Raw genomic sequence first — 13,527 nt, 5'->3', positions numbered from 1 at the left:
ACCCCTCTCCCCCTCTCTCTCTCTGTCTTTCACTCTGCTACTGTCAGTTTGCTGCCTGTACTTTAGCTGTCTCTTTTCCAGTCTCTACCCTGTCAGTTTCTGGCCTGCCAATTTCAACTTGAAGCTTGACTGGGCTGATTTGATGCAAATACCTCCAGGGAAAACCCTGAAACTGATGAACAGTTATGTCAAGTCGATTTTGCACCATCGGGAAAAGGTAACCTCTGCGAGAAAAAAAACAACAAGGTTAAAGAGACAAGGGCTTTTCACGTGTAATACCTCTGCTGCACATCTCCTTCACTGTTTACCATCCCTCAGAAATTGTAACTGTCAGAATTAGTCCTAATTGCAGATGCGAAAGCTGCCATTATAATAAAAACAGAGGCAGTGCAGGCATTAAATGTAGCAGCCTAATTTGTGAGACTACAGAAAAGGTAGAGTAAATGAATATTTCATTACTTTAATTACCAGGGACTACTCTTTTCTTGCTGTCTTATGATAAGTGTTGCTGTAACTAGCAACAGCAAACATCCACTAAAACATAAAGTGCAATAATCGTCCTGCTGTCAGGATCACCGCTTTAAAATACGAGCTGGGAAAAAATATAATGGTTTATCTATTTCTTAGAGATTGCAGAAGTAGAAGATGGAAATTCATTTAATGTCAGGGGGGAAAAAAACGCACACACAAAGGCACCAGTAAACAGGTTTTAGTCAGAGAATAATGGCTCCAAGAGAGAGGAGGAAAAAAATCAGTTGGCTATACATTTGAAGTGTTAGCCCGAAAAGAATGCTGGAAAGTGAAAAGTAGGAGGTAATAGTGTTTGGACTTTTTAAGGCAAAATTTTGTTTTCTGTTGCACAACATAATTGCTCGAACATTAGAAAATAAAACGCCGGTGACTGGGGGAAAGACAAGAGGAAAGCAAGTGGTTTTCAAATGATTAAGCAAAAGTGGAAAAAGTTCAAGTTGGCAAAAGTTGAGAAGCTCAGTCCATTTCCATTTAAAAAAAGACTAGATAAAGCCTGCCAGAAAAAGGACTTTGCCTGCAGTTTCGGAGAACTGATTCATAAGATTTGGGGAGTATCAATAATTACTCACCACTGACACCTTGAAAAGCCCTGGGCATCTCTCTCTAAATGTCAATTTCAGGTAAAGGGGCAAAGCAGGGTGGAGGGGTGGCCGACCTATGGGAGGTGGGCCAGGGGGTGGGGACATGGTGGAGGAGGTCGCTAAGGCTGGTTGAAGCCAGCCTGTCTCTGCATTTATCACTTTGTCCCAGAGGAGGTGTTTGTTCAACATAGCAGTTTGACAGCACAAAAACACTGTGGCCAGAAGCCCTATCAAAGAACCTACTGACACATATCATTTGTGGTCTTGGTTTCACAGGGCAAGGCTACCTCACATTTTATCTGCACAAGTATAAAACTCTACATGTTTCTAAGTGTTCAGTATAGTTTAATCCCCTTCTCTTTTCTTTCTTTTAAATACTGTAAACGCTACTTTAAAATACCATCTTTATTCAGAACTCCTGAATGCTGTTTTAAAAGCCATAATAATTTGCAATCAATTTAGCATAATCTGTGTTAAGGTTGATAATATTAAAGGAAAACGAAGGAAAACAGTTTAAAAGCACAAAGCTTGTAATTTATCCTAAATAATACACTTAAAGCTTAGATTAACAGGGGCAAGTAAGTTTTGTAAGAGTCATGTGGCGTAGGGAACACTTTTCTTACAATAAATCCTACTAAACAGGAGTCTGCATTAATTCTTCACCTCTACTATTTTTGCTTAAATGTATCTCACTCACAAGCTATAAAATTGTAGTTAAAAAGTCCCAGAGTTGGGGCCCTAGGGTGCATCTGTGTGTGTGTGCACGTAGGCTGTATTTAGTTTTCAAATTCCCATCAGCAGAGCAAAGGTGATGGAAAATCTTTAGAGGACAACCATTTTGCTTAGAGATTTTCCCCTTTTAATGGGCTTATTTATTATGAAAACACAGTTTACTGAGTTCTTTATATATAAACCTCACCTCTTAAAACTGAGAAATCTCATGATGTGAAACACTTCCACTGATGTGCTTTGTGTCTAAAATAGAAACTTAGGTACCTCCAAGAATAGGCAAAATGCAAAGTTTCCTTGATTACGGTTACTTAGATATATAAAACAATAGAAATACAATTTAAAATTAAAAACAGTGAAAGCTATCTACTACATTTGTAGATCACCTGGACACTATATTCCTCTAAACTCATTCATTTAAGAGAGTGAAAAAAATCTCAGATCTTAAATAGCATGATATCTTAATCTGTTGATCTGTTATTGATTACTTATTTTGGGGAGGGGGTGTCTATCACCTTGTCAGGAGTACCTTTCTTTCCCAGAGTTGATTATAAAAGGAAATATGAAAGAGTATATAAAGAACAAAAATCACTATATTGCTATATTAGCAATGTTAAGGAGGAATCCATTATACTTTTTCATGTTAGGATATGTTTTGTCACAGGAAATCATTAATGTCAATTACCTGTTCCCAAAAGAATGCAGTTATTCACCTCCATCATCTGAAATTATTTAAAAATGTTTCTCCTTTATCATCATGATTTAAAAACACAACTTCATGTATTTGCTCTTGTGATAAAGTTTGCTAAACTGACCAGTTCTGTGTTTACTGTTTGCTTGAAAGAATATCTTCATTTAAGTGGGACTTAAAAATGTTAACTTCAAAATACTGAAGTTCAGAATCAGGTCTCCTCCAGTTTAGACTGTGTGTGGGTTTAAGCTGAAATAACACACGGCAACCAAGAAAAACGAAGAACAACTAAAAATGGATTACGTATAATAGAACATGGCATTTAATCCCATGGATTATAAGGAAAATTATCTGGAGTTTTAATTTTATAGTAATGTGCAAAAAAATAAAAAAGAATGAAAAGCACCTTAAATATGTATGCCAACATTTGTGTACTGTCTTTTAATTCTAACGACTACTTCAAATCTCATCCTCTCGACTTGGCTCAGTGATAGAACTAAATTTGTTTGAAAAAAATCAGGAATCACTATGATGATTACATTCCTCAATTGAAAAAAGAAAGCAAAGTTCAATCAGATCTTTCTCAAATGTTTGCTCCCCTCCCATGCCTTTATGTGCTGCTTGCTCTTCCAAAGTCTGGTTTTCAGAAGCCCCAAATAACTTCTAACACAGACTGCAGCCTCCATGGTAATGTACATGGCTTTATTAGCTCTCATACTTTCTTGGGTCACAAACACACAATATCTGATGAGACGTTGATCATCTTCCTTCTCATTTCTCTTTTCAGCCTCTCTAACTTTCCTGTCAGGAGCCTGAAAAAATATGCGCAGTTACCATTGTGGAGGGGAGACAAAGTTTAACTTCTGGGTTGGCAATCGGAGAATAATTCATGAGCAGATTTCTAGCAAATGATATGATTTGCTAAATTTTGGTCTTTGATTTATATTTATGTACTCCTGCTACTGCTAAGGTTTTGCCAACCTCAATTAGATCATGAATGAGATCATTTTAATTCAGCCCCCAAACTGTGACCTGACCATGGTCTGAAAGTGTTCAAAAAGTAATTTTAAGCCTCCCTTTGATTTGAAAAGGAATACTGCATGCTTGGTCATTCATACAAAAAACATAAAACTTAATTATTGAATGATTTGGCAAAAGACCTTCCTGCCAAACAACAGTCAATGCCAGCTACTGTGATGCTGGCGATGCCCGGCCCCCGAGCGCACAGCCCCCTGTATACAGCACTTGTTCATTGTGTCTCAGGGCAAGATGCTTTCCAATAGGATTCACGGATCTGGGAGACTGGGTGCAATGCGAAGGGGTACCATATTTATAACTCCAGTTAAAAAATGCTGTCTCACCTAGAAGGGAAGTAGATCTGCGCTGTCAAATCACCAGGAGGCTGTGACAAAGGGAGCTTGCAGCCTGACACACGGTGTAACAACATAGCAAACACCTTTAATTCTGTCATGTCTCATACCCTTTACTTTCTCACACATTCGTGGCTGCTCGAACATTGACACCTCCACTCTTTTTTGAAACTAAATAAGGCAATCTTATTTAAGCCCAAATGCAACACCTGAAAAGTTATTCTTATGCCCAGCAAAAAATAACCATTAACTCCTTCCTCTTGGAAATGTCTCTCTGCTTGCTCTGAAAAGTCTCAAGTTGGTAACAGCCTTCCTGAGGCCCTGAATCTTGAGGTTCACATGACCTCCCAAGCTCCTAAAGATAGGCAACACTTCCCCCTTGAAAAGATGCGAGGGTTGCGATAATGTCACTGTCTGAGCTGGTCTCTTACACCTTTTCCAGCTGAAACCCCTTTCTTCATCACAAACTTCTGGTGTCTTTTATAGTAAGGAGAGAGGCCCCAGCTGCTTCATTCCCTCTAGCTACCGTAGTCTAATATCTTAAAAGCTGGAAATGAAAATAACTTTTCTAAAGTATTTCCTGGAATTTTTAATGTGTTGCCTTGATTCCTTTCTTTTTTTCTTTTCCCTTGCCAATTATAAACCACCATTTGGAGGGCTTATGAGCAATGTAAGTCCACCTCATCTAATTAAACCACATTGTCTTAAAAGCTTGAACAGTTTTCATGTCTACAAGACTTGTCTGAATAACAAACTGCTAGAGCCAGAATTCTGAGTGTCTTTGGAAAGCCAGGATTTTATCTGCTGAGCGCAAAAGGCCAGGCACTCAAAGAGTTAAAGAGTGTTCCTGCATTGCTGGGTAGGTTCATATCACAGCTGCCTGGTAAAGCATTATCCCGGTACCTCACTTAACAAAAGCCTCCTTTTGCAAACAGACTCCCACTTTTCCCCCAAGTGTCCAAAGGTGTTTACTGAAGTAAATCTGCCTAAATCCTTCATTGCTTGGGTCATGGGGGTGGATAGGAGGGGTGGAAGGTGTAGGGATAATCTCTTTTTGTAAATTCTGTAAATCTTCTGGGAAAAAGAAAAAAAAAAACAGGAATCTGTGTCACATGCTCGTGTACAACTTCTAATATCTCTGCTAGTTTTGCTCTTATAAGTGAAATCTGTCACAATGACTATCGCAAAAGCACCCCCCCTTTCCAATTATTCACCCTGCTGTTTGAAGCGACCGCACTTCCAAAGTTGCGTGTGTGTGCGTGTGCGCCCACATTATATGCTTAATCTAATTGTTGAAGAAAAAACTGTTGGTATCTTAAAAGTGGTTTCAGAAAGGAAAAAAAAAAAAAGACAAGACAGTTTAGGAGCAAGATAATGTAGCTGAAAAGTTGTCACGAGAGGTTTCTGCTCTTGCTGTGGTCTCATTCAAATACCATTAACTGCATGTTACTTTTGCATGTTGAAAATGGAGGCAAATAACAGAGTAAAACCTGACAGGTTCGCCTGCAAGGGTTTAAACAGTTCCCAGTAAGAAGGAGCCCTTTAGGCATAAACTTTCTCTCTCAAGAGAACGTGAATACCACCAACCCCTCCCTACAAATCTTGAAGCATCCAGTTTGAGATACAAAAAGGCTGTCATCTCACAAATGTTAAACATACTAAAAAAATCTGAAAAAAAAGTATGAAGAAGGTGTGAAAAACGTGGCACTTTACAGCCCTCAAAGCTTTTTAAAATAGACCAACTTTTCCCCCTAAAATTCTTTTCAGAGAATTTTTTTTTTCCTTTTTGGCTCATTTGAGAGTTTCTTTCTTGGCTTTTTTCCCCTTTCATTTGAAAATATGAATTATCATAAAAAGTCAGGGGGAAAAATGGGAAAGTCTTTTCCAGTTTTCCTGAAGATGTATCAGTGCATTCAGGCTGGGTGTAAGCAACTTCTCCCTTTTTCTCTGGGCCAGACACCCATCATTGAAAGCAGACCAGGGCCTCTGGAGACTCTCCCCCTTCTCCCCTCCTGAGCTCTCCAGCTCCCCTCCACCCCCAGGGCCCGCGCCTCCCTGGCCTGGAGGTAAACAATAAGAGACAAATACTAGGCAGCACTCCAGAGTGGGAAGTCCACACACCTGACCCAAGTCTAACAGGCTTCTGGGGGAGAATCTGATCCTTCTCTGACACTTTTTACCTCAAGTGTTGAGCGGCTGGCCATGAATAGTACAGACATGCCATCTTGTAACACTATATGCCTGTCAGGAGGGACAGGGCCTGGTTAAGCATCAACTATATAAGGCTGGTAACTAGGGAAAGCCCAACAAACAGCCACAAACACCTCACTTATTTTACTCAGCTACTACCCTCTCTCTCTCTCTCTCTCTCTCTCTCTCTCTCTCTCTCTCTCTTTCTTTTCATCTTGGCTTTCTGTGGCAGAATGCAAATGGAGCCTGCCGGCGGTGAAAGGGCTGAATTGTGATTAAGAAGAAGAAGAGCTCCTTTCTTTGTTCTCCCCTCAGGGGATGTTTACTGGGAGAGACACAGCGGATCAGATATGAAAGGCATTCAGGTCAGCATTGATGTGAGCGAAAGTGAAATCATACCTAAGGCATTCAAAAGACCGCCGTGTCAGGGGTTCAGCTAACGGTGCAGCTACTGTGTGTGTCTTCCCGGAGAGGCAAAAATCTTTTCACAGACTGGCGATTTTTTTTCCTCCCCAATTTCCTTCAGAATTATAAAAGTCCTCCGCCCCCCCCACCCGTGTTTACCTCCCACCAGATGCCACAAGAGTTAGTATTTTCTCTCCTTATGGACCACACGCGAAATCAGACCAACTTCTAATAGCTGTATTACCTAAATGAACCAGCCAGGCACCATCTGAACTGTGAAATCTTTTTTTTTTTTTAAGCAGGTGTATTCCTGTGTGCCACATACATGCATAATATGTAGGGGAGAACTGCGTGAACAGAAAAGCCAAAACACACACGCGTGGATGGTTTTTCCTCTCACCTCCCTCAGAGGAAACATAAGACACACACACACACACACACACACACAGAGTATAAAAACAGTACAGAACACCTTAAAACGAAATTCTTTATTTACTTTGTAACTAGGAGTTACACTTTTCCTGAGAGCTCTCACTCTGACACGACTGTCACCCAAGATGAAAGTATTCGGCACGCAGCTCTTAAGGCAGAGACTTCCACAGAGTCTACTGATGATTAGTGCTTTGCCTTTTTAAAAAAGGCTTGATGAAGAAATACTTGGATCTTACTTTTTAAAAGTTTACACTCCCCACAGCGCAAATAGCCATTCAATAGATTTTTTCCAACTGGGAAGCTGATGTTGTTGGCATACACAGAGCTATGTAAATGTATACAATCACAGCAAACATACAAGTAAGGAAGAGGTGCCTAGATGTTTCAAGGCTTAAAAATGAAAAGGAAAATCACATTGCATCTTCTGATTGCTAAAGAAAGAAAAGAAATAGGGAGGGGGAATGGGGCTATATTTATTGGTTTTAAATCATCCTTCCCTCTGCTCTGAATTATTTTTCTCAACCTTCACATCTTGCCTAAAGAGCATATTTGGGCTTATGTTAACATCTGCTTTTGTGGTGACATTTAATTCTGTATATTTTCAACTAGTGTTTCTGCATCACAGATTTTCCCCCCTTTATCTCTTTGCTCTAAAAAGACAACCAAAGAGCAATCAAAAAGGTGTCTGACTTGGCCATTCAGACAATTGCCCCCTTGTGGGAATGCGGGAATGAATGGTACAGTGGACACCCCAGCACCATTGACGTTATAAACATGTAAATGAAACACATTAGGGCAGACAATCAATTGTCTGTGAGCATTGCAAACCTGCACTCCCTCTCTCTGTGACAGGCACAAAATAGTGTCTACCTTGGGAAGCCACAGTGCTGAAGAGGAAAAGGACAAAGAGTTCTCTTTCACACGGAAGAAAATGCACCTTTAAAAGCCTTGGAAGAATGCAGATGACAAAAACTGTTGTAAGGAAGAGAATCTCCCACATCTTGGAATAAACGCGGCACTGCTTAGAGAGCTAGCAACACCCTCCTTTCCTACCTTCAGGGTAGACACACATTTTTCCCAGGAAAGATTCTTAACACGGCATTAGGGTCTTTGACAACCTCTTGGAATTTTCTTTACTTTGAGTAAATTAAGCAAGCAAGAGAGGAAGCACCTGAAACATATGACATAGCAGTTTACTGGGGAACATTAACCTTGGCTTTATTCGTATTTGGAGATAAATGCTTGAAGACGTGAATTTATCTTAATGTGGCAACAGAGAAATAATGTAAAGTTTAAAATCCTTAGCCCACCCTTACCCCGGGTGGAGAATCACGCTTTGGATGTCAGCAGCCTGCTGGCTCTGTTACGAAGGAAGGCATGTTTCTACCCCAATTGCCTGAATTTTTACAAACCAAAATAAAACAAATAGATCAGTCTAGATACACAGCCCCCAGCCTAGTGTGTGTGCAGCATGACAAAACTTGCAGAAGCTCTTCACAGAGAGAAAAGGATGGAGACCGATATCTTTGGAGCGCCCTCAGAGCTGGTACCTGCCACAAAAACTGCCTCTGAGTGCTTTGAGAGTCAGCAAAACAGCCTCCTTATAACCTCATCAACTTTATAAGAAAGCTACTTGCAAAAGATTTCCACACTCGCAAGGATCACCAAGTCTGACCCGACTGCAATCCGAAGGAAACTTCCCTGCCTCAGAGTGTACTGAGGGGCTCTGACTCACGGCCGCCCCATGCCAACTTCACCTCTCAGAAAGGAGAGACAGGAGCCACATCCTGAAGAAGGGGCTGCTTGCATTTCTTTTCGTTTTCCTTTAAGCATCTCTGAAAAGGGAACAACTTTTCAGTCCTCCCCTGCCTCTAAGCATCACCACCAGCGCTTCCACTCCCTTTCAGGAAGTGGTTAAGGGAGTGAGGGCTTATCTTAAACAGGGATAATCATTTCTGCTCATCTGATTGTTTCTCCTCTAGGATCTAAAGCCCTGAAAACATCCAACTTTATCCCTTTTCTTTCCCACTGAAAATCAGAGACCAAAGGCGTTGGTAAAAACCTCCCCCACTCTACCATACAATGCCTAACCCTTTAGCTGAAACTTTGAAGAAAAATCAAATTTAACTTTTCTTTCTTTCTGCCATTTCCTCTTCCCCACCACTCCTAATTCAGTGTTCATTTAAAAGACAACTTCATTCCCTTTTCTGAAACAAGCGGTTTCCGGGTTTGATTTTTGTGAAAACGTGCAATGTGTCTGTGTGATTTTTTTTCAGAGGCTGATGCTGGGAGGTGATGGGCTGGGGAGGAAGGCCCATCTTCCCAGGCTCCACAGGAGGCAGGAGGGTAGCCGGAGCATCCCCAGGAGCCCAAGCCTGAATCAGGGGCTAAAGCAACAAACTTTGCAAGTTACAACCGGGCCGCCCCAGTGGCAGGCAGCCGCCGGGCATCTCCCGCTCCTAAGTGCTCATTTCTGCCTCGAAGGCTGTGTGGAGATAGTGGGGTATAATCAGGGGAATGAAAAGGGGGGCTGGGTTTTCCCCCTCCTCTCCAGCTTCAGTGAAAGTATTACAAAGTGAGTCAGGCGACTGAAGATCATCTGACTGAACTTTCTTGAAACCGACACACATTCTTGTCTTCGGGCAACTTGCTTTTTGCCTCCTTCCCCCTCACCCCTCTCCCCCTTCCCTCCTGCACATCTTATTTTCTGGGAAGAGATTTCATCCTTTCCATGTGGGGGAAAGGAGACTGTCCGCTATGGATTAACTTAGTGCTGGCACTGTCTTTGCCAGGCATCTTGCTAGCCTGAGAATCTCGAAGGCTGGATTTTAGATTCTTGTTTCTCTCTTTGTATATTTGTTTTCCTTGAACTGCTTCCTTCTCCTTTGCTTTTTAATAATCGCATACAGCATCGTCTTCTAACCCACGTTCTTGACCAGCCTTTCAAACACACACATACTGCTTTACACGTTTTATCTCCTTGTCGCCTTAGTCTATATATACACTGTTGACTTCATTAAAATTATATAAAGTGCCATTCTAGTTTCCTGGATGACCATCTCTCTCTCTCTTTTTTCCCCACGCAGCTTCTACTTCTATGATTAGTAGCACCATTATTCCTTTCCAGGAATTTCTATATGATTTTGATAAGCATCATCATATTTAGTGTTATCAGCAAAGACACAAGCTCAAAACTGACATCTTTTCCATGAATCCAGGAAAGAAGAAAAATTCACTCAGTTCAGATAAATCCTAGCAATTCCCAAAGGGAAAGGCATTGGATACGTGCTTGATGAGAAAGAAAATGAAAAAAGAGGGGAAAAAACTCTTCTACCTGCTTCTCAAAACCAGGACATTGCTCAGTCAGATTAATCCCAAAGCAAAACACTGACAAGTAACCAATACACAGCATGTTTTCCCACAGACTATTGGGAAATAATTATTGCTGTTAAATGTGCAGGGTCTGGGCTAAATGCCTTTAAAATGTGCAATTCAACTTTCCACTTCGGAGTGTTGAGGCTTCTCCCAAGTTAGTGGCTGGGCGGAGGGGAAATGGTGTCCATTTCTGAGCACCAAGCAGTGTCCACGGCTGAGCACTTCCCTGGCACTCTGTTCCACCTGCGAAGCCCCCAGTAGGCTTCCCCCTCTGCCAGCCCCCGCCCCAGGGCTCCCAGGAAGCCTGGAGCATTCTGTTTTTCCAGACCTGGGCTCTGGCCCGACTTCACTGCAGAGGCCAGGCTGGTCAACAGTGGCAAAATCCCGAAGGGGGTTGGAGGAGCCAGACAAGAAGAAACAAACATTCTAAATAGTCTCTCCTGCAAAAGAACACTTCTGGGAACCTTGCTTTAAATCTTATTTTCCTTTCTCTCAAAAAATGACTGTTTAACATAAGAAAAAGAAAGAAGCCTCCTTGACACGAAGCTTTTGTTATCCAGTTGATCAGCAATGTGCTTTAGATACTTGTAAGGGGGGAAAAAAGCCCCACAATAGACATTGATTTTAGAAAATCAATAACCAACATTTAATAAAAGGAACAGAGGAAACACAAGAGAGAGGGGGGCACTAGGTGTAATTTTAGTGTCTACTAAATTACCCGGAGATGGGGAAGGGGAGGTCTCCAGTGTAAGGACCACCTTAAATAATGCCAGACACTAGAGCGAAGAAAAAATTAAATTAAGAGAGGGAGAGAGAGAGAGAGAGAGAGAGAGAGAGGGAGGGAGAGAGAGAGAGAGAGAGAGAGAGAGAGAGAGAGAGAGAGAAAGAGAGAAAGAGAGAGAGGGAGAAAGAGACTTAAAAAGAGGCAGCCTGAACTGGATCTTGGGGAAGCAGCTCGGAATATATTATTGTACTTGTTTTTTTGTAATACTAAGCCAAGCAAATAGATCAAAGGCAGCACAAAGGGAAAAGGCAGGATAACATAACGAACAGTTTCTGACTAAAATTCCTCTATCACTCCCCCATATGGCTCGACACCTCTACCACAACAAGCAAAAGACACACACACGCGCACACGTACACGCGCGCGCGCACACACACACACACACACACACACACACGAAACCTAGAGAGAGACAGAGAGAAGCATCATTTGTCTCTAATCAAAATTCCCTCGTCTTTGTGTTTTCTCCTTCCAGCGTCCCTCACTGCGCCCCCAGCAGCCCCCTCCCGGGCCGCGCAGCTCAGGGGCAGGCTGGGGGCGCACAGAATTGTCTTCCCTAGAGGAAAGTTGCTCCAAGGGGGCCCCGGTGGTCCCCGCGAGGCGCGGGCTGGGCTTGCGGGAGGCCGGAGGCCGGGCCGGCGCCGCGTCCCCGCGTCCAGTTCGGGAGCGTCAACGCGGCCCCGCGCCGGGTGATCAGGCTGAGAACGAGGGGAGCGAGAAGTTTCCTTTCCCAGTCTGAGCTGGCGCTAGTTCTCTTGTTTGTTTTGGGGGGTTGGTTTTTTTTTTTTTTTAAACTCAGTATCCTCCGTCAGCTATCCCCGGCACCCTCTCCGGTCCCCAGCTCTCTCCCCTCCCCCAGGCGCCTTCTGCGCTCTTGCCAATCACTTTTCTCTTTTATTCCCACGATTTTGTTTGGGGGTAATACCTAGGGGGTCTCTCTCTCTCTCTCTCTCTGTGTCTGTCTCCCTCTCTCTCTGTTCCTTCTCTGACTCTTTCTAAGGTGGACCTACTAAGCTGTCACGCCTTTGATCTCCCATCTCTGCTCTGCGTGTCCCCCTCGCACCCGCACCTCCTTCCTCCTTCTTGACTCAGCCTGGATAACGGACTCCTGACCATGTCGAAACTGCCCAGAAAAGTCTCCCTGCGCTCTGCGACTCCGCCAGCCCCCGGCGCGGGGCCAGCACCCGCTGGAGAGGAACCACCCGCCCCTGAGCCCGCGTGGACCTCGCCGGACCCCGCGCGGGGCCGGCCGAGTCCCTCCCACCCCGGGGTCCCGGCGCGACCGGCCGGGCCCCGCTGCCCGCGGACCGTTACTTGGCGTACCGAGAGGCGGCCGGGCGACTCTGGCAAAGAAACTTTAAGCCTTGCCGGAGGCACAGCCCCGGGCCCCCTCTCCCGCTCTCACAGTCCCTCTGCCACCCCCGCCCCGCCCCCGCCCCGGGGATCCCGCGCGACCCGTCGCCCGGGCCCCCGCCCTGCCCTCGCCGGACGCTCACGCAGCCCGGCCGGAGAGCCGGCGGGCCAGGCGCTGGTGGAGCTGGAGGCGGAGGCGGAGGGAGGGCGGGCGGGGGCGCAGAGGGCGGCGAGGGTGGGGGCGCTGGGCCCCTGCCGGACCCCAGCGCTCGCAGCCCCCCGGCGCCCGACGCTCACTTTGCCCGGCACTTCCCCAACTCCCCCCCCACCCCCCGTCCAGTCGCCGCGCGCGCCGGGCTCCGGCGCCGGCCGCGGAGAGAGGCTCGCCCGCGAGCCCTGGGCGCCCGCCGCCGCCGCCGCCTCGGTTGCTTTTCCCTTTCCCCCTCCTTCTCCCCGGGTCTGGAGCCGCGGAGCGGCCCGGAAAAGTTTGGTTCGGGCCGCTTCTTACCGTTTTTCCTCCTGGGATTGGCTTGTTTGCGCCTCTTGCACCGGGGGCCATCCGCCATGATCGGCTGCTTCATTGATAAGAGCGGATCAGATGGCAGTTCGCATGGACTCGGCGCCCTGCTTCGGCAGCACGCAGGCTCGATCTAGCAACCAAACACAGCGACAATGTGGGCATCGCCTGCGCCCATTGAGACGCGCGCGGGCCGCCCAGGGGAGCCGGGCCAGGGCCCCGGCGAGCACCCATCCGCGGCCCCCCCAACGCCAAAGCGAAACTCCGGCGGCCCCCCTCCCCGCCTCCCACCCCCAGCCTTGGCCCCGAGGCGCTTTGTGTTTGTTACTGTTTGGTGTGTTGCACCCGCGAGGGGATCAGAGAGACAAGAATTACATCTTCAAAATGAGTCATAACTCCTGACCGTATGAGGGAATGCACACGGCGGTACAGTAAGGCTGCTTGGCTCAGGGCTAGGCGGACCTTTTCCTCCGAAAAGTCCTCAGCCCGGCTCGGGAACTTGGGGTGAGGCGAGGCTCTCTGTAGCTCTCATCTTGTTTCCCCCCCCGACTCACCCCCCCTCCCCATTC

At 45.4% G+C, this 13,527-nt stretch overlaps 1 protein-coding gene across 2 annotated transcripts in view; it reads right to left on the bottom strand.

The window, feature by feature from the left end:
• The window catches only part of ZEB2 (zinc finger E-box binding homeobox 2), a 131,830-nt gene that overhangs the window by 116,063 nt on the left and 2,240 nt on the right, over positions 1 to 13,527 (bottom strand). For both annotated transcript variants that reach the window (XM_082657991.1, XM_082657990.1), the window contains exon 2: positions 12,950 to 13,091. In XM_082657991.1, coding sequence (XP_082514117.1) covers positions 12,950 to 13,022 — 73 coding nt within the window. In that variant the 5' untranslated portion in view covers positions 13,023 to 13,091. The remainder of the gene's footprint in view (positions 1 to 12,949; positions 13,092 to 13,527) is intronic.

The sequence above is a fragment of the Grampus griseus genome (assembly GCF_964374135.1).
Source record: "Grampus griseus genome assembly, chromosome: 7".
Classification (NCBI taxonomy): Eukaryota; Metazoa; Chordata; class Mammalia; order Artiodactyla; family Delphinidae; genus Grampus; species Grampus griseus.
This window is presented reverse-complemented; position numbering and strand designations above follow the sequence as displayed.